This window comes from Pristis pectinata, chromosome 15 (assembly GCF_009764475.1).
Source record: "Pristis pectinata isolate sPriPec2 chromosome 15, sPriPec2.1.pri, whole genome shotgun sequence".
NCBI lineage: Eukaryota > Metazoa > Chordata > Chondrichthyes > Rhinopristiformes > Pristidae > Pristis > Pristis pectinata.
The window spans coordinates 29,831,429-29,843,436 of record NC_067419.1 but is presented as its reverse complement, the minus strand read 5'-3'; the positions used below and the strand labels follow the sequence as shown (position 1 = coordinate 29,843,436).

Genomic DNA, 12,008 nt, shown 5'->3' with positions numbered 1-12,008 from the left:
GAACTGGTCATTGACTTCAGGAAAGGGGGCAGTGTTCATGTACCTATCTACATCAATGGTGCTGAGGTCGAGAGGGTTAAGAGCTTCAAGTTCCTAGGAGTGAACATTACCAATAGCCTGTCCTGGTCCAACCACGTAGATGCCATGGCCAAGAAAGCTCACCAGCGCCTCTACTTCCTTAGGAGGCTAAAGAAATTTGGCATGTCCCCTTTGACACTCACCAATTTTTATCGATACCCCATAGAAAGCATCCTATGTGGATGCATCAGTGCTTGGTATGGCAACTGCTCTGCCCAGGACCGCAAGAAACCCAGCACATCACAGAAACCAGCCTCCCCTCTATGGGCTCTGTCAATACCTGTCACTGCCTTGGTGAAGCAGCCAGCATAATCAAATACCCCACCCAGTCAGGCCATTCTCTCTTCTTCCCTCTCCTATCAGGCAGAAGATACGGGAGCCTGAGGGCACATACCACCAGGCCCAAGGACAGCTTCTATCCCACTGTGATAAGACTATTGAATGGTTCCCTTATATGATGACATGAACTCTTGACCTCACAATCTACCTTGTTATGACATTGCACCTTATTGTCTACCTGCAATGCACTTCCCTGTAGCTGTGACTCTTTACTCTGTATTCTGTTATTGTTTTTACCCTGTACTATCTCAGTGCACTGTGTAATAAATTGATCTATATGAACGGTATGCAAGACAAGTTTTTCACTGTACCTCGATACAATTGACAATGATGAACCAATACCAATACCAATTCTGATAGCAACTAGACACCACTGTTCACAACAAATATTATTCAACTTTGTTGTGTGCAATGCCATTAATCTTTACATACAGACTATTTAACATTAAGGGCAATGAAAATAAAATGGTAACATGCCAAAGTTAGAGGAAAGACATTTCCTGTGAGATTTGCATTCCTAAATGGTTACCACCATCTTCAAAGGAGCCCCTATGTTTCAGGCAATGGGCTCTTTTAATTTGTAAATTTGGGGTCCTATGATACGGAAGTGTCTGTTATATCCACTAGCATCCTTCACTCATTTTTACCAAATGATATATGGGGCTTGACAGGGTACATGCAAGGACAATATTTCTCATGGTTGGGGTCTCTGGAACCAGGAGTCATAGTTTCAAAATAAGGCCATTCAGGACTGAGGTGAAAAGAAATTTCTTCACTCAGTCGTTGGAATTCTCTACTGAAGAGGGCTCCGGAGGCTCAGTGATGGAGTATATATGTAAGACAAAGTATTCATGATTGGTATTAAGGGAATCAAGGGATATGTAGTTCATGCAGGAAAGTGCTGCTGAGATAAAAGATTGGCCAGAGTCTTACTGAATGGCTGAGCAGGCACAAGGGACTGAATGGTCTACTCTTGCTTCTATTTTTATGTAGAACTAATTGCATTAGATTCCACATTGGTAAATGTGTGGTGAATATCCCTTGGAACTTTGGAGTGTAAACATATCGTGCTGGTAATTACTAAACACGGACATGGGTACAGGGATTGAAAGATTTTTGCTACTGAATTCAAGGCAGCTGTATAAACCAGTTTCTCCTGCATATGAGTGTATTAGCAGGTATTCCCTTTGTACTAGAGCAGAAATGGGATAATGAATAGTTTACAAACAGGGTATGATAAGTGCCATAAAAGGGATGAGGAGGAAGGAGAGAAGGGCTCTCCTGCATGACCTCAGTGAGGAAGAATGTGTAAGTTATCTGTTCTTCAATAATAAGGTCCTCAGTGAAATCTGCCACCCATCACAGTTACAACTGCAATAGGGTTGGGGGTAAGGTATGTCAATATGATAATGGTAATGGAGCAAAAAACAAGCTGTTGGAGGAACATAGAGGGTCAGGCAGCATCTGTGGAGGCAAAGGGATAGTTGACATTTCGGGTTGAGACGTATTAGGACCTGTCAGGATCTGCATCAAGACAATAATACTGCCTGACCCACTGAGTTCCCCAACAGCTTTTTCTTTGCTCCTGACCCCAGCATCTGTAAGCTCTTATGTTTCCATGATAACGTCAATGAATGTTCATGCCCCTGGCTTCTTCCAGGTAGGAACTTGAGAGATTTGCAATATCCCCTGCACCTTTCTACACAAGAAGTGCTAACTACATTCTGTCCTCTGGTGCCGGATATAAATGGGTAGAAATCACAGTATGCTGTGCTAGGACTTCTGGTTTTTTTGTGATGCAGGGGATCATTAATTACATACACAACACTTGCACCACATATTAATTATGCCATACTCGAAACAAAAGGGATTCAACTCGCTCAATGTCCACCTGGTGTGCAGCTGTAGGCAGCAAATTATGAAGATCAATGCCTAATATTCTGGCAACAGTTAAGATACCTTCGTGCCATGGGAATTCCATCATGCTATCTGCATTTGAGCCACAAGCTGGTGGTGACTAGACCTCTGATGATATTGCTGAAGACTTTAGTGCAAAGCTCATTCATGTAGACAGCAGTGAAAGCCATGCTGTCTTATGAAATCTGATAGAGCACACCACTGGCACGTTGAAGCAACACTGTCTGGACAGCTCATGGTACTCAGCAGTGCCAGTGTTAACATCTGCAGTGGTCTTCTGCATGCTATATAACCTCATCATCATTAGGACACAAAGTTTGCTACCAACTATGTGGCAAGTAGCTGAGAAGCAGAAACATGTGGAAGCGCAGGAGGAAGAAGGAGGGAAGAATCCATTTTACATGGGCAGTAATTGAAATTCAATTTCCCCATTCAAGCTCCTAACCTTTCCTCTCTCACCAACCACCGGATCTGCTTGGCTCCAATATAAAACAATGGAAACCACCACAAAATGAACACTCACGTTTATAAATTATTTTATGCTGCAGTGCATACAAAAGTGTGCATTCCTTTTAATCTTGCCATCTAAGTACCTACTGACATTCAAGGCTATTTACACCCAAAGCCTTCTGAGCCTATCTCCTGACGCTGTAGGTACAGGATCTCTCTGTTCCTTTCCATTTCTCCATCCAGAATTTGAATACAGTGCATGAAATATGTGCAGCTCACGCTTTCCCAGGTTGTGTAATGATTCATAGATCAGATTAATGTAGAACAATTGGCAGCACTTGCTCTAGCTACAATGCTCTTCCCCTTTAAGGCTAACTTTTAGTGGAGTATAGCTTCAACTGTAAGCAGCCTGTTGTTAATATGTCCAGACGATGAATAGTGTGGTCAAAATGAGCAAGGAAGTTGGCATGTTGCCTGCATTCCATCAACAGGTGGGGGTTAATTGCATATTGCAATCACTGCTATTGAATTGCAATCCCAATTTTAAATTATATTATTTATTTGCACTTAATAAATAATCAACTAAAAGCTAAATAAGAACACACCCATGGTAAAATTAAAACCTGTGTTTTTTTATATAGTGGTTTCCTTTGCTAATTTAAAAACAGGTAGCCACAATAGGTCAATGCTACCTCCCAACTTACTTTTCTCATCCTGTCAACATGTCTTTGTATTCCTTTCTTCCCCATGTACTTAACTAGTTTCCTCTTAAGTAAATCAATGCTATTCATCTCAACCATTTCACCCAATAGCGAGTACCATGTTTTACCATTCTCTTGAGTATGGAAGCTTCTCCAGAAGTCTTTACTGGATTTACTAATGGACATCTTGTGTTTCAGACTCCTACTTTTGAACTGCTATGTAGCTCCAGCTTTTTCTGGTACCAGACCTTTGCTGAACAGAAACCTGAAGCTGTATTTGCATAGCCAATCCAAATATTAAATATGGATATCAGATTCAGAAATAGCTTTGTATGGGCACAGTTACTTAAGAAAAAGATGAGAAAAACCTCTATGCATATTTTAAAATTGAATCCCATTTGCTTTGTGAATGATTTTAAGGAAAGAGAGCTTTTTATATTTAAAATTAATATAGGTCTGTGTGTATGTTTCTTAGTAATCTAATCACTTGTGAATGCAGACAACACCCGCATTTCTATTACAATGAGGCCAGTGCATGATCAAACATTTTGACAAAAGAATTTTGACAGATGGTTTTCATTTATCTTGTTCACTTGTGTAAATGAAACTTAGTATAACAGCTATTATGTATTCATAGAACCAAAGAAAATAAATAAGGTTAGTCAGTTGAATAATATCACATATCTTATCAAAGGATCCATTTCGATATGAAGGCAATCAGAACAACTTTCTGTAGAACTTTGTCCCTCATATAAATTAGAAGTTCATAAAGTAACGTCTTTTAACCACACACTCAAATTTAAAAAAATACTTCTCAGGCTTTGCTCTACCTGTGATAAACATGTTACGATAACAAAACAATTGGAAAACTTCTAAATTTGATCTGGGTCTTGATCACTCGGCACGTGCAGTGATATTAAATGGTACGTAACATAAATATAAAAAGCTCTCCTGTGCAGAACGCATGTGTGCTTATGAGGGCTGTTAACAAATCGAGTCTCTCACACTGCAGTACAGTTTAACTGGGGTCTCTGTTGGAATCCTGTTATGTTTTCTTGGCACCCATTAGTGCACAAATGTGGCATCGGTGACATCAGTTGTGTATTGAATGACCAATGGACTCAGTGTGTAAGAATGTCATGTGCACAGAAATCCATGCTACAGTTTACTACACTGTGCTATGTACACCAATTGCTGAAAATTGTTGAAATAATATTGCATAATGCAAAAGAATTTCTAGCCCACTTGCTTCAGCAAGTAACTTTACCAGTCAAATAAATACACTGCCTATCTTATGGTTTACCATGACTTACAGGAATTAACTGTAAGTGTATTGTTACAGATTAGGTTACTATTGGTGAATGTCCCTTTAAGAAATTGCACAGTAGTGTGTGTGTGTGTGTGTGTGTGTGTGTGTGTGTGTGTGTGTGTGTGGCGTGATTACGACAACAGCATGACATATGGACGTGATGACGTTTTTGGAGCAGTCAGTCGGTGATAAGAGAGAGGGAGAGAGACACCTGCCTGTTGGTCTCTGTATCGATGGATGAAAAACAATAACTGTGTCTGTCACTACAATCCACGTATGGATCTTTAGAATGATCCAGTGGAGTCCACTTTGTCGTTAACCTGTAGAAGGAAACAGGTATCTGTGTGGACGGCCACATCTCAAATGCTTTTCAGGGTGGTAGGTACTTCGGAACAAAGGAATGGAGATCATCAGTGATTGAGGTGTTGTATGGGTTCCATCGTGGAACATTTGGATTTTGTAATTACTCTCTATTTTCTCTCTACATTTCCTCTTCAGTCAACGGTGGTTTTGCAGAAGCCTTTGCTCACGTTTCACCTTATGGCTTGCTGAACTGAACTTTGAGAACTATTCCTAGACTTGGAGTTTGGGAATTTGCCACACACACACTTCGAGTTTAGTTTTGGGGTCAATGTTTAAGATCTAACATTTTTACTTTTATTTTTCTTATTACCATAAGTAGTTATTAATAAAATAGTTTTTACTCGCTGTGTTTCTTTTGTTACTGGCACGTGACAAACTTTTCCCCCCTCTCTCTCTCCGACTGACTGCTCCAAAAATGTCATCACATCCTTAACTCCTGTTGTTGTCATAATCACGCCCCCCCCCCACACACACACACACACACACACACACACACACACACACACACACACACACACACACACACACACACGCACACACTACTGTGCAATGTCTTAAAGGGTCATTCACCAATAGTAACCTAATCTGTAACAGTATAAAAAAATTAAAAAATGACTGGTTAAGTTCAAAATCATGTCTAAAAAAGACTGTATTGGATAAAAGAGGTGTGAAGTTAATGACACACAAAAAAGAAACCACCAAAAGTGCCAAATTATTTTCTTAAAAGAGGCATGGTATTTGTTGCTGTTCTATGAAGCTGACTAAATATATTATCAAGTTTACAGCTTAAGTCTTTAGTTTGTCTTGAATTCTAGGTAATGTATTAAAATATTGCAGATGCTTGAATTCTGAAATAAAAACAGAAAATGATGGATATACTCAGCAGGTCAGGCAGCATTTGTGGGGAGAGAAACAGAATTAATTCTTCAAATCAACTTTATCAGAGCTGGAAAAATGTGATAAAAGGAAATGTGAAATGTCAGTGATAGTATGAAGACCAAGGGAAGAGGAAACCAGGAAATCATAGACATAATGCTTCCTTTGGAGAGAACCAGGGAGATGAAGTCACTCTTCCATCTCCACCACCTTCTCAAGGCACATGCGCTACAATACCCTTTTAACTCTACTCTTTCCACCATCCGGGGACTCAAACTCAATCAGTCCGTCCAAGTGAATCCACGATTCACTTACACTGTTTCCAATATTGTATACACTCACAATATGGTCTCCTCTACATTGGGGAAACCAAACAATGATTGGGTTGTCATTTTGCTGAACATCTTTGTTCAGACTGCAAGGGTGACCCTAAGTTTCCAGCTGTCAGTCTCTTTAATTCTCCATTTCACTCCCACTCCCTCTCTGAACACTCTGCCTTTAGTTTCCTACACTAATCCAAATAAATCCAACTTAGCTCAACACAAACTTGAGGAACATCACCTCATTTTCTGTTCATGCATGTTATAGTACTAAGGAAACAAGGATGAATTCAACAATTTCAAGTAATTAGCTTTTCTTGTCTGTATAATATCATCAACCTGTAACATTAACTCGGTTTTTCTCTCAACTGTCTGGCCTGCTGAGTATTTTCATCAACTGTTATGTTCTGCATCTCACAGATCTAGCATTGCATGTTGTTCTCCCCTCCTTTGCCCTCACTCACTTCCTTCTCTGTACACTTCCTCCAGACAAATCATCGATGGTGCCTTCACTAACCTCGTTTAGATGACATCATCAGCATTTGTTCATCAGTGTTTTATTGGTCTCCCCTCAGATATTCCCTTTGCTCTCTCATTATAGAAAGGATGTGGAAGCGTTGGAAAGGGTGCAGAGGAGATTTACCAGGATGTTGCCAGGTTTAGAGAGTATGCATTATGAGGAGAGACTAAGGGAGCTAGGGCTTTACTCTTTGGAGTGAAGGAGGATGGGAGGAGACATGATAGAGGTATACAAAATATTAAGAGGAATAGATAGAGTAGACAGCCAGCACCTCTTTCCCAGGGCACCAATGCTTAATACAAGAGGGCATGGCTTTAAAGTAGTGGGTGGGAAGTTCAAGGGAGATATCAGAGGGAGGTTTTTTACCCAGAGAGTGGTTGGGGCATGGAATGTGCTGTCTGGAGTGGTGGTGGAGGCAGGTACATTAGTTAAATTCAAGAGATTGCTAGATAAGCATATGGAGGAATTTAAAATAGAGGGATACGTGGGAGGAAGGGGTTAGATAGTCTTAGGCGAGGTTTAAAGGTAGGCAGAACATTGTGGGCCAAAGGGCCTGTATTGTGCTGTACTGTTCTATGATTCTATACCCCTTCCCCTTCTCTGCAATGTAAAACACACACATTTACTTACTTTTCCAGTTACGATAAAAGGTCATTGACCTAAAACATTAACACTACTTCTCTCTCCACAATTACTGCCTGACCTGCTATGCATTTGTGCAACAAATTTTCAGTACCTGCAGTATTTTGCTTTTGTATTTCATGACTGTGTTCTGTTCTTTTGAGTCTGCTCCAATGACACCTCCACTAAGCGCAATATAAACAGAAAATCTTCCAAATAAACACACATTTATATTCTCAGCACTGATGTGCCGGCTTCTGGTTAGTTTCTTGGAGGCAGCACAAATAGCTGAAAAAATTGCACGAAAGTCTGCAATACTACAAGACATTCAATTAATTCTGCTTGTGTCAGCTAGAATTGGACAGGAACCAAGATAGGCCATGCTCATTCTGTAACACCTAACACATAATTCCAAATAGTAACTTAGTAATAGCCTGACAAGAGGAAATTGTACAATCTCTGACACTGCAATGCTCAAACACTGATATGATAAGATCTTTATTAGTCACATGTACATCGAAACACACAGTGACATGCATTTTTTGCGTAGTGTTCTGGGAGGCAGCCTGCGAGTGTCGCCACGCTTCTGGCGCCAACATAGCATGCCCACAACTTCCTAACCTGTACGTCTTTTGGAATGTGGGAGGAAACCGGAGCACCCGGAGGAAACCCACGCAGACACGGGGAGAACGTACAAACTCCTTACAGACAGCGGCGGGAATTGAACCCGGGTCACTGGCGCTGTAAAGCGTTACGCTAACTGCTACACTACGAGTGACTGGATCTGGTTGCAGAAATCTTATATATAGCTCTTCTTGCAGGAAGAGGAACTCCTGAAGCCTGATTTTAATGCCCTCACCACTCTGCAGGTTTTGGCAGGTGGGAATTCATGCGAATCTGTCAATGCATTGCTGACATCCCCCATCCTAAACAGAAAGGCCTCCAGCTCCAGAGGAGAATGACTCCGATATAAATAGTGAAGTTGCATTCCCAACTCATTGGCAAGCACATGCCATTTAAAAGTGACTGACTAACTTGAAAGTAGTTTCTAACCTATCAACAAGAACCAGTTTTGGCAGCATCCTAGCCACAGGAGGTCAAGGTACGTCATTATGTTTTACTCTTTAAAAAGCTTCTTGTGAACACTGTGAAATTTCTTGATTCTAACTTACCTTGCTAGCATCCATTTCCATGCAAACAAAAATATTAATCTAGTGTTTTAAGTAGTAATGTTTCACTGCACTACAATAATTAAAAACATAAAATGAATTAAATTTATCATGGATAATTCAAACAAAGCAAGAAATCTGAATGATATAAATACCAGTAATTTTGCAATATTATGAAATAAATTCTGAAAAAAAGCCAGTAGTGTTGGTAACTTTGTCAAATTGCACAGTATAGTAGCACTAATCCATATGATCAAGGATAGTTAGGGCATTTTGTCTATTTTTAGATGACCTACTTTTGCAAGAATGTTAATAACTTGAAAGTGGGATGGATAATATCAAAGATGAGTGACTTAGTTATCACAGAAATCTGGAGACATTAATGAACATTCTCTCAGATCGGGAAGGTTAAGGTATTGATAAGGTAAATCAGATAAAATACTTCTAATAATTGGTGAATTGACAACCAGAACACATACATTTCAGGTCATCATCTGTAGAACAAAGGAGGATTAAAATTGCTTTTTTTAATTAGACAAATTGATGATAGAGTGTAAAATTATTTACCTCTCTTGACCTTTCCACTGTATTATCAGTTTGCTTTGTTGACATCCAATCTTGGACAACTTGAGATTTCCTCTAACACTGGGAGAATACTTGCTTTCACCTCCCATCAGAAACTCCATTCCTTAACTACTGTCTCCATTCTGGTTCATGCCCACTGACTCATTACGAGAAAGACTGTTCACAGTCTTGTTTTCCTATTTGACCTAAAGTTGAATGCATACGTACTTTCCATCTCAAAGACCAAATACTTTCACTCCCGTAACATCTCCCATCCCTGCCTCTGCCTTTGTACATCTAATGATAAAATCCTTAGCCTTAATTTTCTTTGCTTCAGATTTCAATATTCCTTCTGCCATTGGGCCTCCCATCTTCGACTCTCCAAAAATTAATTTCTCTTCCTCATCCAATCCTTTTCTTTCAACTCTGTCTTATTGGGTAACTTCAACTTTCTTTGTCCACAATTTGGAACAATGCCTATGTTATTTAGAGCAACAAATAATCTGCTGGAGGAACTCAGCAGGTCATCTGATGCAGGGTTTCAATCCGAAACATCGGCAATTCCCTTCCTTCCACAGGTGCTGCTGGACCCACTGAGTTCCTCCAACAGATTGTTTGTTGCTCCAGATTCGAGCATCTGGAGTCTCTTGTGCCACCTCCATTGTTTAAATAATTAGTTTGTACATGTTCTGAAACCTCCCTGTCTTTTCACCAGTTCCTCCTTCTTTGGATGCTGTTTAAAACTTCTCATCCCAATAGGCAGGTATGGCTAAAATGAGGGTGTTATATTTAGACACAGCATCCCTGCATTATGGAAAATCGGGAGTTCTTGCACTAACTCAAAAATGTCACTGCCAATGAATATCACCACCCAAATTCTTCAGGCCAGGAACATATCGGCCATTGGAATCTTAAAAGAAATGGATGATGAATACATTGCATATAACTGGTTTGCATTGTTAGGTTTCAACTGAGGTCTTTTCAATTCAAAAGAAAGGAATATCAGTTGGAATATATAATGAATATCCACTCTACTCCTGGCCATTTTATGCTTTGCTGATAGTGGAAGTTTCATTCCTGAAATTGGTAAGAATTTAGTAATAGATGAGACACAATTTTAAAAATTCAACAGACAAACGGTATCAAATGAATAAATTAGTTTTCCTTTGGTTGGGACCACCACATGGAGATCAGTGCCCTTAGTCACAACTTCTAACTAATTTGTGGGAACAAAACAATATCTTTGCTAATAAACAACAAAGAATAGACATTTACAACTAATTTGTAAATAAATCTCAAGTGTGTTATTAAGCTACGTATTGACCAGAAGAGAACCAACTATCACAGTACCTTCTGCGCCTTGCGTTTATCTGCCCGTTGGTTCTGATGATAGATGCGACTGAAGTTTGAGACAATCACGGGCACAGGTAAGGCAATGACTAACACACCGCTCAAAGAGCAGATAGATCCAAAAATCTTCCCAGCAATGGTCTTTGGTACCATGTCCCCATACCTGGAATAAAAACAACAAGTCATTAGTTTCAATAAGATATTTGTCAGCCTTTTAGAATGTATTTTCATAAATAAAAGATGTATAGTGGGTTCCCAGTTAGTTCCACAGATGGGTGGGGGGGGGGGGGGAGAGATATTTACAATATGTGCATCAGAGTTAGAAAAATCAAGATTTTTCTGTTTAATGTTTTTTCCCCATGTTCCATTTCTGTCAAACAATACATATTTCTCTTCCTCCTGTTTCTTAGGAAGAGATAAAATAAAGTTTTGTTAAATTGGAATGACACATTTATCCAAAATATTGAAAAGCAAGAGGCCAGCTTCTTATGTTAATGATCTGCAACATCCAATCTTTCAGAAAATGACCACAGCACAAAACACACAACGTTACTTATTCTTACAACAGCTCCCTTTCAGAAAAGTGTGAGCTTTTGCATTTCTGTAGAAGTTGCTTCCTAATTGCAAACAATCCATCTTATCCTGACAACATGTTTTAAAATTCGTTCTTTCTCCGTTTTATATCAGGAAGGAGGATTTCAAACTCCAAACACAAAATAATTCTGTCTGGAATACATTTCAAGACAGTATGAAACCTTGGGATTGAGAATGATGGCAATACAATGGAAAAATATGAACTCATGTCTACGTTGCTATAGCACACTGAATTATCTATGACTGAAGAAAAATCAATGCTTCAGCAAATTCCTGCTTCCATTGACATCAGGTAGTTTTAGCAAACAGTGTTGTGGATCAAAGTAAATGAATTTACATTAAAGGGCACTATTGATCCATTCTACCATTACAAATGAGCAAAGGGGTCAACCCTAGTTCAATGAAAAGAGCAGAGGGCACGGCAAATGTGAAAAGGAAATGTCTAACTTGGTGAATCTGCAGCAAGGAGTACATGCATGCTAAACAGCAAAAGCAGTATACAATAGACAGAGCTAAGTAATCTCATAACCAAAGGATCAGATCAAATTCTGCCACATCAAATCGTGAATGGTGGTGAATAATTAAACAGCTAATAGGAGGAGGGGGCTCCAAGAATATCCTTATCCTTAATGACAGTTCCAGCACATGAACCATAGACAAGAGTGAAGCATTTACAATCACATTCAGTCAGAAGTGTCTAGTTGTTGATCCACCTTGGGTTTCTTGTACGTTCCCAACCTTCACAGAAGGAAATCTTTAGCCAATTCAATTCATTCCATATGATATCAAGAAACGGCTGGGAGCAATGGACACAGCAAAGACTCTAGGGGCCAGATG

At 39.6% G+C, this 12,008-nt stretch overlaps 1 protein-coding gene across 2 annotated transcripts in view; it reads right to left on the bottom strand.

Annotated features, from left to right (window-relative positions):
- The window catches only part of kcnd2 (potassium voltage-gated channel, Shal-related subfamily, member 2), a 276,285-nt gene that overhangs the window by 24,279 nt on the left and 239,998 nt on the right, over positions 1-12,008 (bottom strand). For both annotated transcript variants that reach the window (XM_052030905.1, XM_052030906.1), the window contains one exon: positions 10,578-10,740. In XM_052030905.1, the coding sequence (XP_051886865.1) occupies positions 10,578-10,740 (163 nt within the window). The remainder of the gene's footprint in view (positions 1-10,577; positions 10,741-12,008) is intronic.